The sequence below is a fragment of the Physeter macrocephalus genome, chromosome 6 (assembly GCF_002837175.3).
Source record: "Physeter macrocephalus isolate SW-GA chromosome 6, ASM283717v5, whole genome shotgun sequence".
In the NCBI taxonomy this organism is placed as follows: Eukaryota; Metazoa; Chordata; class Mammalia; order Artiodactyla; family Physeteridae; genus Physeter; species Physeter macrocephalus.
This window is the reverse complement of record NC_041219.1, coordinates 12,254,930-12,278,837: the sequence shown is the minus strand read 5'-3', so window position 1 is coordinate 12,278,837 and position 23,908 is coordinate 12,254,930. Positions and strand designations below refer to the sequence as shown.

The 23,908-nt window shown below is 42.1% G+C and overlaps 1 protein-coding gene across 1 annotated transcript in view; it reads left to right on the top strand.

Moving 5' to 3' along the window:
* Positions 1 to 23,672, top strand: part of E2F7 (E2F transcription factor 7) — a 32,576-nt gene extending 8,904 nt beyond the window's left edge. The window contains exons 3-13 of the mRNA XM_007119322.3: positions 225 to 500; positions 1,652 to 1,820; positions 6,248 to 6,538; positions 7,781 to 7,939; positions 9,400 to 9,534; positions 12,251 to 12,436; positions 12,933 to 13,005; positions 15,486 to 15,981; positions 17,106 to 17,361; positions 18,961 to 19,382; positions 21,508 to 23,672. Of these exons, the coding sequence (XP_007119384.1) occupies positions 225 to 500; positions 1,652 to 1,820; positions 6,248 to 6,538; positions 7,781 to 7,939; positions 9,400 to 9,534; positions 12,251 to 12,436; positions 12,933 to 13,005; positions 15,486 to 15,981; positions 17,106 to 17,361; positions 18,961 to 19,382; positions 21,508 to 21,678 (2,634 nt within the window). The 3' untranslated portion in view covers positions 21,679 to 23,672. The remainder of the gene's footprint in view (positions 1 to 224; positions 501 to 1,651; positions 1,821 to 6,247; positions 6,539 to 7,780; positions 7,940 to 9,399; positions 9,535 to 12,250; positions 12,437 to 12,932; positions 13,006 to 15,485; positions 15,982 to 17,105; positions 17,362 to 18,960; positions 19,383 to 21,507) is intronic.
* The last annotated feature ends 236 nt before the right edge of the window (positions 23,673 to 23,908 follow it).

Below are 23,908 nucleotides of genomic sequence, written 5' to 3'. Positions count from 1 at the left end.
AAAAAAAAAAAAAAAAAAAAAAAAAAAAAAAAAGAGTAGCAGCCACTCTTTGGTTCCCATGGATCCTTCTGATAATTTTCATTAGTCCTATCCTGATATTTTTCAGCCCTGAACATATAGTCTGTTTGTATTTTCATGACTTAGTGAATAATGGGAATAAAGTGTACTCTTAGCTGATAACTGCCCTTTCTCATTTTCGCTAAAAGGTCTCTTTTTTAAAATAGGAAAATATATTTGTCGATCGCTCAAGGATGGCCCCAAAGACGCCAATAAAAAATGAACCAATTGACTTATCGAAACAAAAAATCTTCACTCCAGAAAGAAATCCCATCACTCCAGTTAAGCTTGTCGACAGACAGCAGGCAGAACCATGGACACCCACCGCTAACCTGAAGATTCTCATTAGTGCTGCCAGCCCAGACATAAGAGACCGAGAGAAGAAAAAAGGACTGTTCAGGCCCATTGAGAACAAGGATGATGCGTTTACAGACTGTCTGCAGGTAAACAGGCTGTGCTCCTAAGACCTTTCATAGAATTTTAAAATGTTTACCTGATTATTAAAAAGTCACAGAATTCTCAATTTTTTGGTTACTATTGAGTCAAAAGCAGTACTCCACTTAATCTTTTTATTTATTTATAGCTGAAGTGGAACTCTTATTCTATATCTCATTTTTCATAATGAATGCTTTCTTTTCTTCTGTATGATACTCTCTTCACCAGTACACATTTTTAAATGATAAATTTTTTAAGCAATGGTATTTAATAATTTTGATCTAATGAAGAAATTTGGATTTTTTTTTAATTCTGCCATGAATTATAATTTTTGCTTTGATTTTAAGGGTAATATTAATCCAAATGTTTTTGACTTGGGGAATTTTATCATTCTCATGTATGTTCAGTTCGTTGGATTGGGGCTTTAAAGTTAAATCATCTTTAAATTACCTGTCCTGTAGGGAACCAGAGCTACTGAAAAAGCAGCATATCTATACTTTTAAAAAAAAGTTTTTCTTGGGGCTTGAATTGAGCCTTTTTCTAATGTGAGTTGATAAGACAAGGACACTAATTTAATGTACTTACAATAAGAAAGCATAAGGAAGAATAAGATTTAGCTCCCCCTGTTCAGTTCCATCAACCCTTGGTAAATTGTGAAAAATAAAGAGTTTGGTGACACAATGCAGGCAAGTACATCTCAAATTTTCACGTTAATAGGAATTACACAGGATCTTAGGAAGAGACAGATTCTGATACATCAGGTCTGAGGTGAGGCCTGAGGTTTTATATCTCTTAACATGCTCCTGGTGATGCTGATCTCAGTCTTACAAGCACGCTAGTAGCAAGGCTGTAGCAACCTATAAATCAAGGCTGTAGCAACCTATAAATCAAGGCTGTAGCAACCTATAAATGACTGCATTGTTCATTTTTTATTTCAAACAGTAGACTCAGCCTCAAATCACAAAGGAGGAAAAGTTCAGTTCAGAGAAAGCAATAGGTAAAATGTTAAGAAAATTAGATTAGGAAATGTATTTTAACCAGAATCTAGGATGGTATGGATTTGGATGTTCCCCTCAACTCGCCAATACCACCCATTGCAATTTCTCTGTTAAGATGTTAGCTGTGACATTTCCCCCCTCCCTCTGTCTGCCCTCCGTAGCTTGATGTTGTTGGGGACAGTGCTGTGGACGAATTTGAAAAGCAAAGGCCAAGCAGAAAACAGAAAAGTTTAGGACTCCTGTGCCAGAAGTTTCTAGCTCGCTATCCAAGTTATCCACTGTCAACTGAGAAAACTACCATCTCCCTAGATGAAGTTGCTGTCAGTCTCGGTATGTATCATGGGATCACCTGGAGGCCTGTCTCCAGTTACGGTGAGAAGTTGATTCCTCAGGCAAGCCAAAGGCTTCAGATCACCTCCTTTACTAAGTAAAGAGCTGACCCTCAAAAGAGTGAGGAGAGAGGAGCAGGTAGAGCTTTTCTTCTGTCGTCATCGTTATGCATAGAATTCCAGGGAGCCTTTTAGGCCTGAGGGTCAAACAAATATTTGGTTTTCTTAACCTTAAAAAAATATGTTTACAGAAGACTCACATTACGAATTAATATCTTAATTCCATGTTATTTCAGACAGACTCAAAAGATATTTAGAAATATCCTTCTGTTTATTTTTTTAAATGCTTCAAAGAGTTCAGAACTGGTGTTATTTTTGTTATAAAGCATGATTTGAAAGCAAGAGCATTATGTTTGAAGCCCTATACTGTGACCATCACAGCAAGTCTGCCCAACTAGTAAAAGCACATCTGGATATAACTCAAACAGCTAAGCCTTATAACAAAGAGGAATACATGCGTTCACATGGCGTGGGTGTGTGTAATGTACAGTGGTGTCTGGACTATAAATATGCAGACCGCTGATTCAGAATAGAGACTCCTAGTGGACGTGGATTGCAGCTGGTTTCAGGATGAACATACTGTTGACAATAAATAAGTAGGAATCACATGATTTGAAGAAGTCAGAGTGTCCCCTTAAAAGATTAGGAGGGTTTGCATACAGGGGAATAAAAGTCTCAAAGAAATCAGCCCAGTGGGCTTTATGACAGAGCATATTTTTAGTTTGTTTATTAGTTCTATGTCTTCCCGTAGCCCAAAGAATGTGACCCAGTAGATGATTATCACTGAATTATTCAAACTGATGGCTAAAAAGATTTTATTTGCTGGACATTGAGGTAATGAGGAGCCAGCGTGTTGTGATGGGAAGACCATGGGATGCACTTTGAGTAAGACAGAGCTGGATTTGAAGCCCAGCTCTCTAATTTATAGACCGTGAGAGCTTTAAAAAGTTAATTATTCTTTTCTCAACTATAGCATAGGGACCATAGCACCTACCTTGCAGAAACTTAGAAAAGTTGGGGATAATGTCAGTAACATGCCCAACTCAGAGCCTGGCTTACTCTTATTGCTACATGGAACAGTTTCTACTCAGCTCTCATTAGAAGTATTCCCCCCACCCCCTCCACCATCCTCAAGCCATCCTATGATCCTCTACAGCTAGGAGGAAGCAGAGGACTTTGACGGGGAGCCATTTTAGAACCCAGAAGTAGAATACAATATCGTGGCATTGGTAGCAATGAAACAAGAAGGGGAAAGTGAGCCGGCTGGACAGAGGCTTGGTGTAGACATAGCTGAGGAACTGGGTCCTGGAAACTAGTCTTAAGATGATGAGGGTAGGGGCTTCCCTGGTGGCGCAGTGGTTAAGAATCCGCCTGCCAATGCAGGGGACACGGGTTCGAGCCCTGGTCCGGGAAGATCCCACATACCACAGAGCAACTAAGCCCATGTGCCACAACTACTGAGCCTGCGCTCTAGAGCCGTGAGCCACAACTATGAGCCCTCGTGCCACGACTACTGCAGCCCGCGCGCCTAGAGCCCGTGCTCCGCAACAAGAGAAGCCACTGCAGTGAGAAGCCCGTGCACCGCAACAAAGAGTAGCCCCCGCTCGCCGCAACTAGAGAAAGCCCACGCGCAGCAACAAAGACCCAACACGGCCAAAAATAAATTAAAAAAAAAAGAAGATGAGGGTAAAACAACAGATCATACGATGTCTTTCTCATCGGGGTTCATGAAGCCACCTTCCTCCATATACCCAGGCCTCATCAAGAGTCCTTGCACTGATATCAGTGCAGAAGACAAAAGATTAGATGTTGGAAAGCTACCTTACAGGTCCCAGGGAGGACAGAAGAGTGGGCTCCTACTCTCATATAGGCTGTAAATCCCCATGTTATAACCGCCTGGAGCAGAATGCCAAAGATTTTTGCAACAGCTTCCGGCTGTCTCACAATTTCCAAGACCTGCCAGATGAGCTTGCCATCTCTCTTCACGTGAGATCGTAAAAATGGAGTCCCTTCCTAGAAGCTGTTTCGGGGGTAACCATCTCGTGGGATTGAGTCTAAACTCCTGCTCTATCCCAGGTCACAAGCTATAAGACCATATTTTAACCAAGGATGTACAAAGCATTCAAATTGCATTCATTCCCAGTTTCTGGTCTCATGTAGATTCAATACTGATATTATAGGTAAGAGGTTAAAGAACTGGGAGTGACTTTAGTAAATGGAAAGTTACACAGCCTGGGAAACTATTTATTGGGCTGAGATGCTCTTGATAAGCTCTATGGGGCATAAGGGAAGCATGGTAACAATTGGTAAATCCTCAAGGACATAACTAATGCCATGCCTACGATTAATCGGATTGCCTTGAATACAAAAGAAAAAGAAGGCTCAGTGCCAGGGAAGACTTTCCTGGCAGAGCAAGCCCCAGAGTTACCTGCAGGACTTGAGACCTGTGACGTGGGAAGTTTAGGCGCACCCAGCCAGTGGACAGTTAGTCCAGATTTGCAAAGGTGAGTGATTATTCAGGCAAGTAGCTGCCTATGGGCTTTTGCCGGCACCACCTTCTGAACACTTATGGTGCATATCAAGCATCATCTTCCTGTCTTAGTTGTCCAAATCTTCCCTTATTTCTTGAGATGTCTAGCCGCTAGATGGAGACTTAGCAGCTTGTGTCTAATATAGAATAACAAAACAGCCAGACATATGGCTGGCCCTGGGCTGTCTCAGTTGCATTCACATGACATTTCTAACGGGAAGGTTTATAACGCTCCACTCTCAACAAGATGTGTTAATATATGAAAACAGACTGGAATAAGGAACCAGGCAGATCTGGACAAGGGGCTGCTGACTGCTCTGGCCGACACCTTCCAGCAGGCATCTGGCACCAAAGCCTGAGCTTTTGAGAGTGAAGAGCCTTTCAGGGTCATGAGCCGAAATGTTCTGATTGACTGCGAAATGCCTCTTCATGCATGGCGTAGAATTTCCTCTCAGCTCCACAGTTTTCACTGTAACCTGGTTTATTTCTGGTGTTAAATCTTTGAAAGGCCAAGAGCTACGTGCACCAAGTCTGCCCTGATTATAGAACAGCTCTTGGCAAGTGAAGAGAAAGAAGGCATTTTTTGTAGCTGGGCCAGTTTTCTGGGAGATGCCTGGAGGCTTTTGTTACGGATACTTAGGCGAGAGCACAGGGGGCCAGTTGAGTCCCCAAAGCCTAAGAGCCTTTTGCATAACAGGATGAGTCAAGATGGAAGATTTTAAAATCTGTTTCTACTGTCACCTCTTATGCTAGCAGGAATTTTAGGTATCTCCAGTGCCACGAAGGAAGTACTGATATTTACCAAATAACATACAAAAGAGTAGATAAATTAACACCTATCAGAAACCCTTTTAAGTTTATGATCACATTTAATCCTCATCATTTTGTGAGATAAATACTAAGGCAGAGAGATTAAGTAACTTCCCAGGCTCACCCGACTAGTAAGGGATAAGGCAGGGATTCCAATTCATGCAGTCTGACCCTGAAGCCCCCGCACTTAACCAGTGTAAATATTTTTAGTAAATTCAATAGACTGCTCGTATCCTGGCTATTTAGGGAGTGTTGGGAAAGTGGGTAGGGAACTGATGAACTGGAAGGTCAGCCTGTGCTAGAGTTTCTGTGCTTTATTTATTAATGGGCTGTTTGGCAGGATACAGGGAGAGTTGTCCACAGGTGTGATGAGCAGAGAGAGACCCGTATGGACCTGTATGTTGTCCCAGCCCCGGCACTAGCTTCCTCCAGCAACCTGAGAAGGCTGCCCAAGCCCTTGACTCCTGAGTTTCCAGTGCAAAATGCGAAACAAAATATTTACCATCTGTTTTCCTTACTGGCCATTAAGAGAATTAACAAGTAATTTTTTCACATCATTCAAACTCCAGGAAAGGAGAATATGGTCCAATGATGACTTAACAGTTACTGGACACAGGTCTATAGTCTGTATAACTAGGAATACAAGTCAAAATCAACCATCCAACATTCATCACGCATTTATTACTATGACATGTGTTGCTCAAGCCCACCAGTTTTAACGCACTGAAATGTTCATGTGGTTTGCCTAACAGGTCCAAAGAAAAGTTGCTCTACTATTTATGGAATACAGATGGAACTGTCATCCATCTCAAGGTGGATGTTTACCCTAGATCTTATCGAGAGTTGGATCCCAAGAAGAAAAAAATGTCTTTGGCTTGCATTCATATAGTCTGAATTTGTTGAGCAATTATATTTGCTGGGCAGAGTATCACACAAAATAGTCCACAGACAAGGTCCAAGCCTTCAAGGAATTTATACTCAAAAATGTTGGTCGGCATGATGATGGCTGGCTTCTCTTTTTCAAACAGGCGTTGAAAGGAGACGCATCTACGACATTGTGAATGTGCTGGAGTCGCTGCATCTGGTCAGCCGGGTGGCCAAGAATCAGTACGGCTGGCACGGACGGCACAGCCTGCCGAAAACCCTGAGGAACCTCCAGAGGCTAGGAGAGGAGCAGAAATACGAAGAGCAGATGGCATACCTCCAACAGAAAGAGCTCGACCTGATGGATTATAAGTTTGGGGAACGCAAAAGAGATGGCTGTCCAGATTCCCAGGATCCACAGTTACTGGATTTCTCTGAACCGGACTATCCCTCCTGTGAGTCCACGGTACCCACACGAGTAATGGCAGGGAGAGGGCGATGGTGTCTTCTGAAGAGAGTCGCTGCTAAGATGGGAGGAGCGAAATGGACCACCCTGGAGGGAGATGTCCTCTTATTCCCTCTCCTGAAGACAGGGAGACAGATGGCTTCCCGACTGGGCTGCCCACTCGACCTCACTGAAAAACTGTCTAGTGGCAGTTTCACTTGGTATTTGGTGTGTTTGGCCCGTAGATCTCGAACAGCGCTCCCGTTTCAGATTGACAGCCCCATGCTGATTCCTGCTTGTGAACCTTTAAGGAAAATTTACTTGGAAAGAATGGATCTCTTCAAAGGATCCTATTTGTTTAATTATATACTGGAGTAGATGACTTAGAAGAGAACCCCATTAGCAGAAAATACTGATTAGAAAGATAGACAACGTTTATTTGATGCGGATTTTTTTCTGTTACTTATACTACATTGTTCTTCCCCTCCTAGCTCGTATTTGTGCTGTCCCTCCTTTAACGATTGATCCTTCATTCTCACCCTGCTCCTCCTTGCTAAGATAACAAAGTGCAAGTATCCCTAACGTTTCACTTGCATTTATAAGCAATAGGAATGGAAGGGTGGGCCTGGCTTTCATTCCATTTACTACCTCATGCTTTTTAATTCCACCCTGTGAGCCAGTTCTTATCCTAATAACCAGAGGAGACAGCCATCTGTCGGCGATGGTCTGCCTGCCATCTATGGCAACACACATCTAGTCAGTGTCTCCTATTTACTTATTGTTTATTTCTTCACTTATTTCTGAAAAGCGATGGAAGAGGTCGGTGCCTACTATGTGGAGGGTATAGTCTAGCTATTGTGGGCTCAGAGAAATAAAAGTGGAGACCCTGCCATTGAGGGAAGAATTGATGTTCTGAAAATAGTTCCTGATCCCTAACTCTATCCTTTTATCCCTCTACTTTAATCTTTTCCAAAATTGCTTCAGGAAAACTACTTCATGGCTTCTATTCAATGAAGCATGAATATAAAGCATTTCAGAATTTATACCTACTGTAATTTTATGACCCACAAGAAAATCTTATTTCTTTGTGAACCATCTTTTTATGATGTGTGTCCAACAGGCTTCCACTGATCACTGTAACAAGAGTGATGTTTCCATCTGCTGATACAGTTAGATAGGTCTGGCAAACTAGAAGTACGGTCTCTATTGTGGTAAATTACGTTTTGACGCTTTTGTTTTATTCCCTTTGTAGCATCTGCAAACAGTAGAAAAGATAAGTCTCTGAGAATTATGAGCCAGAAATTTGTCATGCTGTTCCTGGTCTCCAAAACCAAGATTGTTACTCTTGATGTGGCTGCCAAAATACTGATAGAAGAAAGCCAAGATACGCCGGATCATAGTAAATTTAAAAGTAAGCATCTTCACCTAAATCCACTTATTAGCACAGAAAGAGTGGGATGTCATATGCTGATGTTTGCTGCCTCAGAGATTTAAAAAATTATTATATTTTTTGAGACGTGCACTCCTTCCTGCCTTCATAAAGGTTCTTGGTGCTGTGAGAGGTAAGCTGGTCACATACTAGAATTCCTGTGAAAGTTCTGTCCGATGCCTTTTCCTCGGCAGAGTGGATGGTGGAAGCAGAATGGCATCCCACAAATGCAGGTCAGGGAGGATGTAAGAGGCTTTGCATTTCTCTTTAGTATCGCTGCATCCAAGACGGAATGTCTGAGTTTTCTTTCCCTTCTCTCCTTGCCCCCTGCATACTCTTCTGATGGGTGGACATGAAAGTTGTCTACAGGTAAGAACCAGAGGAATGAGCAGGGTAGGGTATAGGGGTGGTGGGACATGGCTGCTGGACGAGGAAAGTGTTTCCAGGTTTCACACCCCGTGCATCTTCCTTTTCCATCAAGCCTGGGTCCTGAGCCGAAGGCCCCTGGCTCCTGGTAGCTCATTCAGGCCCTGAGAAACCATGAGCTGAACATTCTCTAGCTTTTGTTTGTTTGTTTCCAGCTAGAAGTATAGCCACCCTGTGGGAGAAATGACTAGATAAAATCCAGCTCTATCAGGATTGGGAAGCCTATGGCATCTGGGGTGAATGCTTGATGTTTCTGGTCAGTAATCAAAGCCCTTTGCTTGATCCTAGCCCTAAGTTCAAGTAGGTTTCCGACCTCTAAGTTGATTTCTTGAATAGAACGTACTTTGTGGGTATCATCCTGCCTGTTTAATGTGTACCACCCCTCGGAATTTCTCCTCCAGTCCCTGTACTTTCAAATGTCTCTCCCAAAACCTCTTCAGACTCAGGGAATGCCCATCCCACCCCTCCCCCGCTGGGATTAAAGGTGAGGTGCTGCCTGTCTTCAGCACAGTCGGACCTCGTAACCTTGAGCCCTAGACAGTCTGTGTGCCCAGCAGTGCCCAGCCTCTCAGGAAGCTCTGGGGAATCCCTGTCATTTTCACAGCCTAGCTGCCTGATGGAGCAGGTGCCACCACCTCCTGCTGGAAGAAGCTCCGGGCAAGCTTTTGACGAGCCACAGATCAGAATTACATTTCCTAAGCCTTTCATTACAGCCCATTTCCCTCCCTTGGTACGTTTGCAATCACAGCGATCCTGGCCTGTCACCAGGTTCCTCTTGTACGAGGTGTGAAGTTGTGGAAATGGGAGAACACAGTGACCTTCCCTTAGTAGTGTCATCAGATACATAAATCCTGGGTGATTTCACGCCGGAGCCACTGGTCTCTTCATGCTACCCCACTGCTCTCTGCTAGAGGCTTATATATGGTGGCTAGAAAGAGACCTGTCACATAAACTAAAACGTAATGGTATTGCTGACCAATGTATGGTGTGACCACAATTGTCTTTATATCTTGTAGCAAAGGTACGACGCCTCTATGACATAGCCAATGTTCTGACCAGCTTGGCACTGATAAAGAAAGTGCATGTAACAGAAGAGCGAGGCCGGAAACCCGCCTTCAAGTGGATTGGGCCTGTGGATTTCAGTTCCACTGGTAAGGCATGGTTTTGCTAGGGACCGTTTTATGTATAATCCCCAGTTCCTTTTCCAAATCATACACCTACCACACAGTGAGATCGATCTTCACCTTCATTTCCCATCACCCACATCACATTCAAAATTAGACTAGTGACATCAGTCTTGGAACAATGAGCCTTAGTCTACAAATGGTTTATGCTGGTTGGCTTACACACAGATAACTTAGAACCTGGCAGTTTCTGGAACTATTAAATCACAGCTCTTTTGCATTTTTTATTTTATTCCAAAGTTCCTGGAAGTTTGGGACTGAGGATTAAAAATGACACTTGATAAAAGAAAATGTTTTTTAATTTTTTAAATGACACTTCTTATGAACTCTGGTTGTTTCTACATTAGCAGAATAAAACATTGTTTTTCTTTGAAATTCCAGATAACGTAAAAATTATATCAATTACTATCCCAAAACTAATATGTAATAAGATGGCTTCGAAATATAGTATGGATGTAATGAACACCTTTTTTTGCAATTTATTTAAAAGGTTGCTAATGTCATAATTTTACTAAACTAGAGCAAAAGAGGGTATTATCTTCTGCTTACTTCAAAAGTAATATTTGCACAACTGGGGACTGGATCCTTCTGTACCAGCTACTTTATGCATGGCTATGCTGCCTGGAAAAAAGCCATTAAAGTTATTTTTAAGTTACCTTTCCAATTTTAGTCTTAGTAGTATAAATTCCTGCGCTTAACCCAGGCTTATAAAAGATATAGCTCTCTACCTCACTTGTAACACATTATTCACGTAGGAACTAGATGAAACCACTTAAAACCAAGTCTAATTAATTCAACCGAGCAAGTACTTACTGCATGTGGACTACGCAGGCATACTTCAGTTTATCGCACTGCGCAGATACTGTGTTTTTCACAAATTGAACGTTTGTGGCAACCCTGCGTTGTCAGGTGATGCTTAGCATTTTGAGCAACAAAGTATTTTTTTAACTAAGGTATGTACATTGTTTGTTTAGATATGATGCTATTGCACACTACAATGTAGTGTAAACCTAACTTTTATATGTACTGGGGAACCAAAAAATTCATGTGACTCGCTTTATTGCAGTGGTCTAGAACCAAACCCACAATATCTCCGAGGTTTCCCTGTTCTAACGCCGTGAGAGATTCAAAGACGTATGTGATACAGTCCCTCCCAGCATGAAGTGTACAACTTTGCCACTTTCTACTCCTCTGCTTCTGGCTTCTCCCAGTCTTTTCACCTGTGAAGCTCTCTTCCCCCTTTCAACATAGAAATATTCTACTCAACCTTCAAGATCTCACTCAAACATCAGCTCTTGCATGAAGTTTTCCCTGATCACCCAGAGCAGAATGTCTCATCTAAACCATCGCAGTTTAGCATCATGCTATTGTACTTGGTGATGATCTTATGCTTTGTCCCTGCTGTACAATTTTGAGGGCAGACACAGTTTTTATTCACCTTTGATTCCACCCTAGTACCCAGGTCAGTGCCTTATGCACTTCAGTTGGTTAATGAGCTTCTATTGAAGGGTATAATTAGCACACATTTGAAAATTAGATAACTCTTAAGCACTACACGTGGCAGTACTGGCTCGGTAGGAATTCAGAGAGGAAATGGGTTAAGTTCTTCCCAGTGATCTCTAAGGGATCACTGGCCTGATGTCCAGTGTCTTGAGAGCCATTGTTTTATATATTTTGTCCAATATTTTATTCGTTTCAGGAAGGAGGGTAGATATGATCCATTACTATCTTGACCCATTTTCCTCTTTGTGATTCTATAACTTCTGATTTTTTTTTTTAACTTCGGATTTTCTAAACAGAACATCTGTTGGGTTTTTGTTATAAGAAAAAGAAAACTATAAGGTGATTTTCTTTTTCAATATTTGTGTGTTTTAGAAAATGTAAGTCTAGCTGGGCCTTTCAGTTTATTAAATCAGTCTTATAATTTAAACGTACATGCTTTGAACTTACAAAAAAATAGCACAGATGAGCAGGGTAGGAATGACTATCTGAACAACAGGGGTCATTTCTTTGTAGAATATAGGCCTGGTTCTGTATAGAAATTTCTGTCCTGATTTCACACAGGCTTATTTAAGCAGAAAATGTGCCTCCAAGGCCCAGCCTTCTATTATCCTCACTGTTTTGCAGCATTTCAGCCGTGAAGTTTCTGCTGACCTTATTCCTTTGGTCACTTAGTAACTGAGCCTCCTACTGCATAAGAAAGAAATAATAAAGCATAATAATAGAAAACAGAGGTTCTTATACTCATTGCCCTAGGGCTGTGGCATAAGAGGCTGATCTCAATTAATGTTAAAATCTCTAAATATGCATGTTGGGCTGAGTATGGTTGGGTTTTTCTTGGATATCTCTGCCCAAAGAAAGCATCTAAAATGTCAGGTCCATTCTAATTTGGGTTATAGAACATCCTGTTCTACTTTTGTTGCAGTTTAGATAATTTTAGAATATATATGGATTCAGTCTTACTTTAAAGTCATCCACTAACTTTTAAATAGGACTAGTACAATACATTGAAAGAAATTGGGGTTTGACACAAGGCTCATAAAATTCCTTTGATTGTCTTAGTTTTTAATTTACAGGGTAGCTCCATTACAATGATAGGTCCTCAAAGCCATATCTTAAAAAGGCTAAAACGATCCTGAATTATAGCTGTATAACAACACCACCAATTCTCTTATTTATTTAGATGAAGAACTAGTGGATGTTTCTGCATCTGTCCTACCAGAATTGAAAAGAGAAACATATGGCCGCATTCAATTCTGTGCAAAACAGAAGCTTGCTCGACATGGCTCTTTCAACTCAGATCAGGCTTCTGAGAGGATCCAGAGGAAAGTGAACTCAGAACCCAGCAGCCCTTACAGAGAAAAACAAGGTATCTGCCTTTACTTAATCCATGGAATCCATCAGTCACCATGTAATTGTAGCCCGACCCATGCACTGTCATTTAAAAGTGAGCTGACTCTAGGCTCTGCCTGTTTTTCTCACTTACCTCAAGTGAAATGATGTGGGGGGGTAAAAGAATTGGTGACTTCAAGGTTATAAACATAGCCCCATGCCTGAAATTGATTCTAGTCGGCCTTAAAGATTGAAGATCATTTGGTTTGCCATGGTTGGCCTGTTTGATGCATCTCAGCAATTCATCAGACTTACAAAGCAATACTTGCTTTTTTGTTTTCTTACTAATCTTTGTTGAGACCTGCATTCACCATTAACAGCTAGCTTCTGGACATTTCTCTGTTTGAATCAAAACCAGAATGGATTTGAGATAGTCTTATAATCCCTGGGCTGTGAATAATGAATCCTGCTGTATATAATTGCTGTGTATAAGTCCCTTGCTATATTCGCTAGACCTTCATTTTCCTTTTTAGGATCAGGTGGCTACTCCTTAGAAATTGGAAGTCTGGCAGCTGTCTACAGACAGAAAATAGAAGACAATTCACAGTAAGTAGTCTTAAGAACTCCAAGTATATTTTTTTTCTATTTCCTAGTCTTAACTTTGACTAAATTGAAATGCCACCCATCAAAAGGTAAAATTTAACAGGCCTGCTCAAAAGTCAGCCATTTGTTTATTAAGAATTTTGTAAGTTTCCCCCTTGTGCCCAGCATTGTGCAGGATATGGCATCAGGGACACAAAAGTATGAAAAATTTATTCCCCTAGGCCATGAAAGCTTACAAGGAAAAAAATAAATAAAAAGGCAAATACAATGAGAAAAGACAAGTCACTACTAATGTGACACTGAGAAATGACACATCAGAGTCCCACGAATCACTTTGTCATCATCGTAGCTAACGTTGTTTATGAACTACCAGGTACTATTCCTGAAGTTTTATGTGTATTATCTCATCTAATATCACAAAAACAACCTTTTGAGGTTGGTACTATTATCCTCATTTTACAGAGAGGAAACTGAAACCCAGACAGGTTAAGTAACTGGCCCAAGGTCACAATGCTATTAAGCGACAGAGCTGAGTCAGATTTGGGGTCTGATTTTCAAGGAAATCATATATTAGCAGAGGAAGCAGAGGAAATGCTAAAGCGAAGACAGGAGGGGTTTATAATGCCAGACATAGGAAGAAACAGATTGTTGAGCCAGGATCAGAGAGTGGAGGGGAAATAAACTGGTTAGTCTGGCCCTAATGATTTGTCCAAATAGGATCATGAAAGGAAGTATTTATAAGAAGAGCTTGGGATATTGGAGGTAAGTAGGTCAAGTTGGCAGAAAGCTTTGAAAGCCAAGTTGAAGAGTTTGGATTTATTAGATGGATGGTAAAGAGTTATTGTAGGTTCACTGGAGAAGACCATTCTGGCTGCTTTAAGCAGGTGGGGTTGGAATAGAGAAGGGCTTCAGATTAGGAGATCATAGAATAGAGCATTCCTAGTCATTCTAGTCTGCTGTGGTGCTGGTCTGAGCCGTGTCAGCTGGGGATGGAAAGAAATGGAAATCAGTATAAGACAGTGAGTCAGCAAGAGTCACTGAAGTAGAAAAGAGGCATCACAAAAAACACCTGGGTCTCAGGTGACGGTGATCTTACTGGTGGAGATGGGGAGGTGGAAGGTGAATGGCCAGAGGTAGGGCAGTGGGCGCGACCATCAGCGTGGGCACGTTGTTTCATGGAGCTGAGTGATAGCCATCACTCGTTCCGGGAGGCTGTGGTTGGAGAGCTTTACTCATCTCTGCAGCTCCGTGCACTCCGCTTATTCCCAGTACCACAGGGGGCGAGAATGTGGGCAAAATTGCTCTCAGTGATTCCCTCACAGAGGTTTCGGGAAATCCCTGTTCTCTATTTACTAGTTCTTAAAGGAGTCTCAAAAGAGTCTTCCTGGGCTTCCCTGGTGGCGCAGTGGTTAAGAATCCGCCTGCCAATGCAGGGGACACGGGTTCAAACCCTGGCCCGGGAAGATCCCACATGCCGCGGAGCAACTAAGCCCGTGTGCCACAACTACCGAGCCTGTGCTCTAGAGCCCGTGAGCCACAACTACTGAGCCTGTGTGCCTAGAGCCTGTGCTCTGCAACAAGAGAAGCCACCGCAGTGAGAAGCCCGCTCACCACAGAGAAAGACCACAGGCAGCAACGAAGACCCAATGCAGCCAAAAATAAATAAATAAAATAATTTTTTTTTAAAAAAAGAGTCTTCCTCATCTACTTGCAAAATAATGCTAAAAATATAAACATGCTTTCTAGTATTTGGAAATTTTTCTCTATAAAAGGCCCAGACATTGTTTATAATCTCCTCGATTGAGGGGACTTAAATTTTGAATGTGTGCTGCCTAAAAATTCTGTAGTAATATGGAGCATAATGGGACAAGAATTTCAGAAAATAATTTTGTAGATAAATTTATTTCCTCACTCACTGCCCACTTCATTTATCTCACAGTGGATTTGAGACAAACTAGGTGTGTCCTTTAAATCAATGTCTGGCCTAGACTCTGTTATCTACCCAGCATCTCTCACAGTGACTGACTGTGAGGCCCCACTGGGTGACCTTCAGTGGGTGGATTAGCCTCTGAGCTTCAGTTTTCCTCCCTAGTAAAGGGGGGCAGGGGGGATGGATGAGAGTAGCTAGTGTTATAATAATTATGTGAAATTATTACCCTATTATGCTAGTCATTGTAGCATCTGTGTGCCTGGGAAGGGGTACGTGCTGGGTAGCTGATGACTGCTGGCTGTGGGAGAGGCAGGGGAGGAGCCTCTATCAGCCCTCACCTGAGATTCCCCTACCGCACCCCTAACCATCCATCCAGGTGATATGGTCATCTGCCTCTGGAGTCGGCTCATGGGCTCAGAGGCGTGCGCTTTGATAGCGTCCTGAGCAGTATTCTCTCACTCCTGCTTTGGTACATCTCTCTTTAGGAAAGCAGAGTCGGGAGTTGGTAGAATGTGGTAACTAGATGGGCCCCACTCTGTTTCTTTTATTCCAGGGCAGAAACTTTTGCCAATCAGAGAGCGATACCTCCATCAAGCAGCCTGGAGGCCGCTGCTCCTTTCCCTGGCCTCTCTGTTGACTCAGAATACTGTGTTAATGCCTTGGCCCACCCAGTACTTTCCGTGACTCCAACGGACTTGCAGGCCTTCTCTGCCCAGAATGGTCTGAACGGACAAGGAGGTGTCTCCCTCACCTCTGCCACCTTGGACATGGAGAGCCTGAAGCCAACTCTGCTGGCCGGCCAGCCCCTGGTGTACGTGCCCTCCACCTCGCTGTTCATGTTGTGTGGGAGCCTGCAAGAGCCTCCGTCCCCGGGGTCGGGGTCAGAGAGGGACAGCAGGGGCTCGGAAGGCACAGCAGAGTGGTCAGCCGCACCCTCAGTTCAGAAGCGCCCAGGGGAGGAGAGGAAGCCCCAGGAGGAGGAGGAGCCGGCCACGAAGAGACAAAGCAGGGACTACGAAGACGGCCCCCTCTCCCTCGTCATGCCCAAGGTAAGGGGTTCAGGTGGACGTGCTAGCTGATGGCCCGCCCGTCGACCCGTAATTCCTTCCCAACAGAGACACACAGATAAGCTACTGAGTCTGGAATAGGAAGTAGTGCATGTGTCACTTGTATAACTGAGCCCAGGACTGGCTGCCCCAAAGAATCTTGCCATGAAGCGGTACTGTAACAAAAGTGATTTTTATAAAAATCACACTTTGCATAAGATGCTAAAAAGTGCAGAGGGAAAAAAAACCTACCCATAATCCCACCACATAGAGGCAATCACTGTCCACATGTTTGTATATTCTTTCCCAGTCTTTTTCGCTATACTTTTTTTTTTTTTAACACGTTGATGAAATAATCATCTTAATCCACGGTGCACCTGAGGTCCACAGTCAGGAATGTAGGTGCCGTTTGGCTCTCAGTGTCTATGTCAGTGCTTGTGTCACTGCTCAGAGAGCCCGTTTCCCTATAGCCACAAAATGAAAAGAACAAAAATCTGAGCTGTCCACAGTAGGCTTTCGGAGGTTAATGAGATATATGACTGGTGAAACTCTCAGAAAGCAGAAGCACTCTCCCTGCAGCCGTTTGTAGAGGATCAGTGAGGCACACCTCATGGAAATCAGTCCATTAATTAAGACCCTTCCTCCTCTATGCCTTCCTCCTGCCAGAATGTATTTTTCTAATTTTGTATATAGCCTGGGGTTGCAAAACAGAAGGAAAAGACTGACTGGTATATCTATGTATACGTGTCTTAGATAACCAAGACAGCTTTGGGTCAGCCCTGCAATTCTTATCAAGCCCTAAAAGCCTGCAGCATCAACACCCTTTATGGGTTCCAGCTCAGAAATTTATTTCACAGTCTAAACACCATACCCAGTTTCCCATTATTAAAATCTCCATCGTTTCTGTGCTTAAGAAATCGTAAGCCTACAGAAGCCCATGACGTGACAGTGATCTTCAGGCCATTCCTATAAATATGACAGAAACAACTGACTTACACAAATCAGTGTGGCACACAGCTGTGTCTGACCTTTTTGTTTATGTGTTAGCTATTTGGAGAAAGCTGTTACTATAATTTACTGCTGGGATTTTGACTTGCTTTTCTGGTTCCTGGTTGGGTTGTACTTAGAAACCCATAGATTCCACAGACATTGCCTCTTCCAAGACCGTGGATAAAAGGGGACCTGCACCCCATGAAGACATTCACATGAATGGACAACTTTCTGCTGCAAAGGAGGTTTCAGGAAAGGCTACAGCAGACCGCTTCATTTCTTCTGAGTGGGGAAATCCTTCTAGAAATACAGAGATAGAAATGCCTTCAAAAGAAAATGAAAGCACCAAAGAGCCCTCTTTGCTGCAGTATCTTTATGTGCAGTCGCCAGCAGGTAAGGGGTGTCATGTCTTCGAGTCCCTTGGGGTACTCGGATCATAAATTTGATGTTTAAATTTTTGTTCATGTCACCCGACCAAACTGGTGCATTGATGAGCTGCCTCTGAGTCATTTCACTCCTAGCCCCTTGCTTTCTCCATCAACGAAATGAAGGCAGAGGCTGCTTTCACTTTCACCAACCTCACGGATAAGGAGAAAACAGTTAGGGCAGGTAATTTATTTTTAATGCGTTCCACTTTACTTGGTAAAAAAACACAACGAATTCAAAAGATGATTCTGTTTTTATAATTCAGCTGAATCTGGCAGTGGGTCAGTTAAACAATATGAACGTCCTGGCCACCATGTGCAGCTCACATGCTGATCTCTTAAATATCCAGAAGTGCTGACATGTCCTTGTGGTCGAGTGCAGGGCTGGAGTGAGAGGGCTGGACATTAAAACCACTTATTATCTGCGTGAACTTAAGTATTCAGCCCTCCTCATTGGTAAAACAGCAATAATAACAGCACCTGCTTCATGGGGGTGCTGTGAAAATTGGATTAAATTTAATAAGATAATACATCGAAAGCACTTAGCATAATAGTGCCTGACACTTAGTAAGACTCAATAAATGCTCTTACTCTTGAAATAAAGCTGAAATATAACAGATACCTAATTTTTAAAATATGCATTGCGTACATGAAGCTGCTCTCTTGCAAAGAGACTTAAAGTGATTTTCTTCAATTCCTTGTTCCATCACAGGTTAGGTAGGTGTTTGTTATTTCTCACTTATCTAGAAAACATTCTTTATCCCTTTAGCAAATATTTTGTGAGGGCTTCGTCTAAGCACTCTACTCAGTGTTGCTGATACCTTAATAAATAAAAAAACAGACCCGGCTTCTTCAGAATGAAAATAACAGCCCAGCATAGGGATCAGTAGCTTTTTCTGGGCCATGGGCCCTTGGACACTATGGTGAAGGCTGTGGATTCCTCCTCAGGATGTTTACAAATGCAGAAAATTAAACACATAGGATTACAGAGGAAGCCAATTATATTGAAATCCAGTTAGAAAAGGAATTATTTTAAATTATAGTAATAAAAAGATCTGACAGCAAGTGCAGGCCTCTCATACCTTCAAAGTTGTGGGGACCTGTAGACTCTTAAGACGTCTGCTAGCGTGGTAACATTATATGAATACATCTGTGCTTTTTACTAGTGATAAAGTCAAGGTACCCTTCATCCTGTTGTGATTTGTTACCCGTGGTCTTAGTTGAGGGAAATATAAATTTCTGTTAGAAGTTTGTAAAAAGGAAGCTATCATTGTTCCCAACCAAGTTCACTTTCCTCCTCAATTTGGATTCAGTGGAGCTCATGTTAATAAAGTCTCTCAGGAGACTCAAGCATCCACCAAACTGTCACATAGGTAACTGGGAATTCAGCGGTAGCCGCTGTGGCAAGGAGGCGGTGCGGGGCTGGGAGAGCACGGAGGGGGTGGCCAGGCCGCGGCGTGAGGGTTGATTGACAGTGGGCTCCCGTTTGAAAGGGCCCTGAGGGGTGGGAGCTTGGATGGTGTCTTCACATTGCCCTGACTTTCACCTTGTTCTGCTTCTGTTCCAGGATTAAATGGTTTCAGTGTGCTCTTATCTGGCAATCAGCACCCCCGTGCTGTGGGACCGTCTTCAGGTCAGCTGCCGCCGCTCAGTGTTCCATGCATGGTCTTGCCATCGCCGACGCTGGGCCCTTTTCCTGTTCTCTATTCACCCACGATGCCCGGGCCGGTGTCCTCTGCACCCAGTGCTCTCCCAAGCACGGGACCTGTGAATCTTGGCTTGCCTGGCCTTGGATCAACAGCTCATCTTCTCATCGGCCCTGCTGCCCTGGTTAATCCAAAATCATCGACACTCCCCTCCGCAGATGCTCAGCTTCAGGGTCCACACTCACTTAACCTGAGTCCGGTGATGTCACGATCACACAGCCTCATCCAGCCCGAGTCCCCCGTTTACGGAGGACATCCAGCCTCTGTGGTAAAATTACAACAGGTGAGTCCTGAAGGTTCATTTCGGCTCGGCACAAGAAGGAGCATCACTCCGTGATAGCATTTGCCTGCGTTTAATCAGATTTTAGTCAAACAACCGTAGGACAGGGGTTCTACATCAGATTCTACCTGGCTTCCATTGTAGACCCAGAGGTATCTGCTTATTTCATAAAGCATGGAGACAGAAGGTGGGAGATCCTGTGCTTTAAAGGCAAAACTCGTTTTAGGTGTCAATCTGTTTCTTAGAATCAGAAGGAACTTATTTAAAGCATAGTTCATGGGGATTTTTGATGCATGCTGAATATTCAGATGGTTTCTCCAAGCTCTCATTCCATTAGGTCAATAACGGAGACCATCCTGAATTTTAATTGTGCAGCTATAGAAACAATCAAGGGAAACGAAAGTCTTGATACTAGCTCAAAGATTTTTAGCCTATATCATTTCATAAAATGCATTGTTTCGGAGGCAATGGCTATATATTAATATATCCATTGTTTCCTTGATGTGTATATATATACATACTCAAAATAGATACAGATGTACATAGATAAATGTCTGTAATCAATATAAATTAAACAGTACTTTATTTGCCTCCCCCAACTCCACCTGTAGTTCAGTCAGTGAGCATTTGTGGAATTCCTGTTATGCATTAGGCATTGTTCAGAGTAATTACTTCTCTCCCAGAGAAAGAGTTACGTTGTACCAAAAGTATTTTAGATAAGTAATTCAGGGGCTCAAAAGTTTGTTAGACATTGAAATATACATGTTAGTTTTTAAACAAGGTGATTATAATATAGCATATGCTTCTTGATCACCAGTTATGTGCCAAGCACTGACCTAGGCAGTAAAGATATAACAGTAAACAGGATAATGGTCCCTGCCCTTTTAGGCCACATTAAAGGGTTAAATATTTAATGTGAGAGCATAAACATTAGCAAGTAAACAAAAAGAGCAAAAACACATGCACATACTACTTGCCTGGCATGATCTAAAGTGCTTTATTAATATCATCTCCTTTAATTGTTGCAACCCTGCTAAGTTGGTACTTTTATCATCCCCATTTATGGATGAAGAAACTGAGGGACAGACTGGTTAAGTAATTTGCCCGAGGTCACACAGCTAGTTATGGCAGAGCCCAAACCCTGGCTGCAGGTGTCAGTGCCACACTTGTGACCTCTTCGCTAAGCTGCCTTTCTGCACACAGAATAAATCAGCTAATTTCCAACTGTGGTAGGTGTTGTGAAGGAGATACATTGGAGGAGTGTGACAGAAAGGCAAAGAGGATGGAACACCTGCATTGGGATCAAAGCGACACAGGTCAAGAGTGGGCTCCTACACTGTTAGTGGGAATGTAAGTTGGTGCAGCCACTATGGAAGACAGTGTGGAGATTCCTCAGAAAACTAAAAATAGAATTACCATATGATCCTGCAATCCCACTCCTGGGCATATATCCAGACAAAACTATAATTCAGAAAGATACATGCACCCCTATGTTCATAGCAGCACTATTCACAATAGCCAAGACCTGGCAACAACCTAAATGTCCACTGACAGATGAGTGGATAAGAAGATGTGGTACATATATACAGTGGAATACTACTCAGCCATAAAAAAGAATGAAATACTGCCATTTACAGCAACATGGATACAACTAGAGATGATCATACTAAGTGAAGTAAGTCAGAAAGAGAAAGACAAATACCATATGATATCACTTATATGTGGAATCTAAAATATGGCACAAATGAACCTATCTACAAAATAGAAACAGACTCACAGACATAGAGAACATACTGGTGGTGGCCAGGGGGAGGGCAGGACTGGGAGTTTGTGATCAGCAGATGTAAACTATTATATGTAGGATGGATAAACAACAAGGTCCTACTATATAGCACAGGGAATTATATTCAATATCCTGTGATAAACCATAATGGAAAAGAATATAAAAAACAAATGTCTGTATGTGTATAACTGAGTCACTTTGCTGTACAGCAGAGATTGGCACAATATTGTAAATCCACTATACTTCAATTAAAAAAAGAAAGAGGGGGCTTCCAGTTCAGAGATTGGGTACAATTTGACTTCACTTCTGTTTTTATGTACTTTTTTTTTTTCTTCTCTATTTTAGTCACCAGTTCCAGTGACCCCCAAGAGCATCCGACGCACACATCGAGAGACGTTTTTCAAGACGCCTGGCAGCCTCGGGGACCCTGTCCTTAAGAGAAGAGAAAGGAATCAGTCACGAAACACCAGCTCAGCACAGAGGAGGCTCGAAATCCCCAGCAGCGGGGCCGACTAACCTGACGCTTTGCCCAGCGGGGTGGGATGGAGGTGCCTGAATTTCCCTGTGTTACAGGTCATGTCCTAATGGTGAACGGAAACTAGAATGCAAACCATCCGGTCTTCAGCATGCATCCTTCCTCTCTCCTGCATCCCCTGGTTCTAATGTTAACTATCCATCTTCAGGAAGCATCTATTTTCCTGAAAGTAATTGTTCCTAATTGTGCATTTCTTACCAGTTAGAGTCCAGACTCTGTGCGTGGTGTCACAGTGGAAGCACCAACTGACTGTTGTGGTTTTCATTCAAGAATCATCTTGTTGCTGGAAGGAGATCTGAACAGCCTCCTGGAGCCTTGTGGTTTTTCTAAAGGGGGGGGGGGCCCGCCTAGCACTTAATCGGGTTGAGCGTTCTTGACGTGTATTCCCACTCACCCCGAGTAGATCTGTGGTGAGAGAAACTTCCTTTCTGCAGTTTGAAAAAGCTACTGCTTCCTTCGGCTTCATCAGGAAGCCAACTTCAGTTTGAATCCTATGGTATTATTTATTTTTCCTGAAGTGGGATTTAGTGCAAAAAGTTTACAACGACAGCAAAACACATGTTTTTCAGGGTATGACGACTTGAATGTTTGTACTTTTTTCCTATAATTTGCCCTGCACTTACTTTACAACCTAGTAAAAATGTGGATAAGTGTATATAGCTGACGGAATGTCAAGACCAAAATAACTGTGAAGACACACCTTGCTATAATGAACTGTGCTAACCTGAGCTGGGCCTGAGAATTAAGATGAACTCTAGCAGCCAGATAGCTGCTTCTCAATAACTGTGTGAACGGTGAGGTTTTACTGTTCGTTTGTTTAAAAAAAAAAAAAAAAAAAATCCTACTATGTTCAGTTTCCTTCACTACATGCCTTTGTGGTTTTTTTAATTTAAATGTTAACTGTAGAACGTCAGGTATGGGATGTCTTCTAGCAATTGCTGTTTATTGAATAAATCAGGATGGTAGAAAGGAATTATATGGAAAATTGGAACCTAGTTGGGACCTTTTAGTAGAATTCTGAAGAGTGACAGTGTAGAAATTGATGTAGGACAATAGGTGATAACTTTATTTTTTTTCTTTTACTTTTTTTTCTTCATGTTGGGAAGAGTAAGAGGGAAAACGGACACATTGATGTTCAAAATCCAAGAATATTCAAATCAGAGTTATTTTTCATAGAACTGCACAATAAGAACAGACAGTGCAGGGGATCGTTGTTCTAGCATAAATATAATTCTGGAAACTTACCAGTATCCCTTTATTAAACCATATTACTTTAGGGTTTCATTAAGTAGCCAAACTAGATCTCTGTATGCCTAGATGTATTATTTACCTCATTGTCTCTTCAGAGTAAATGGCTTCTTCCCTCCCTCCCTCCCTCCCTTCATTTTCCCCTCCTTTCCTTCATTCCTTCCTTTCTTTATTCCTTTCTCCTTTTTTATACTTCTTAGATGTGGAATCTTGGAGTAGGATTTTATTTTTATTTTTTGGACCCAAGAAAATGTTATATGAAAGAATAAAAATATTAATTTAAGAGACTCTGGGAGTCTGAATAAAGTAGCTTTATATTAACTACAGGATAATATTAGCCTTATCACCCCCACAAGATTTTTGAAAACTTGAGGTAGATAGCCAGATTAAATAAATTTGCTATTATATAAAATTTTTATCAACACTAAACTTTTAAAGTTTACAAGATGGTATTTTTTCCCCCTTGTTCACAGTCTTCTCTAGAGTTAAACTGATAAAAAATGTGATTCTCATCATCAGCTAATCTAATTGCATGGTAATGATTACCCTGAACTAATATGATGGGTTCCCTATCGAAACAAAAATATGCCTTTTTCAAGTAGATTATAGACACATGGCCTATAAATCTGCACAGGATACATGCATTTTAAATATATCATGCTTCAGGCCTTCCACAAAATATTTTCACTTGAGAGGTCTATATTTAGATGAAAACACAGACTGATTTTCCCCTTACTGTTCTTGGATACCCGCCACTTTAACTTCTCTATCCTTTTTTTTTTTTTTTTTTTTTAATTCTGTTCATGATATGACCACATAAACCTCAGAGGATTCACAGTTATTGAGGGGTGTTAAGAAACAAACCCATAAACGAGATTATGATTCTGTGACCATACTTAGCAACAGAAAACCAAGAGCAGGTTCCTTTTGTATTCAGTACCCACTTCTTCACATGTCTTTGTG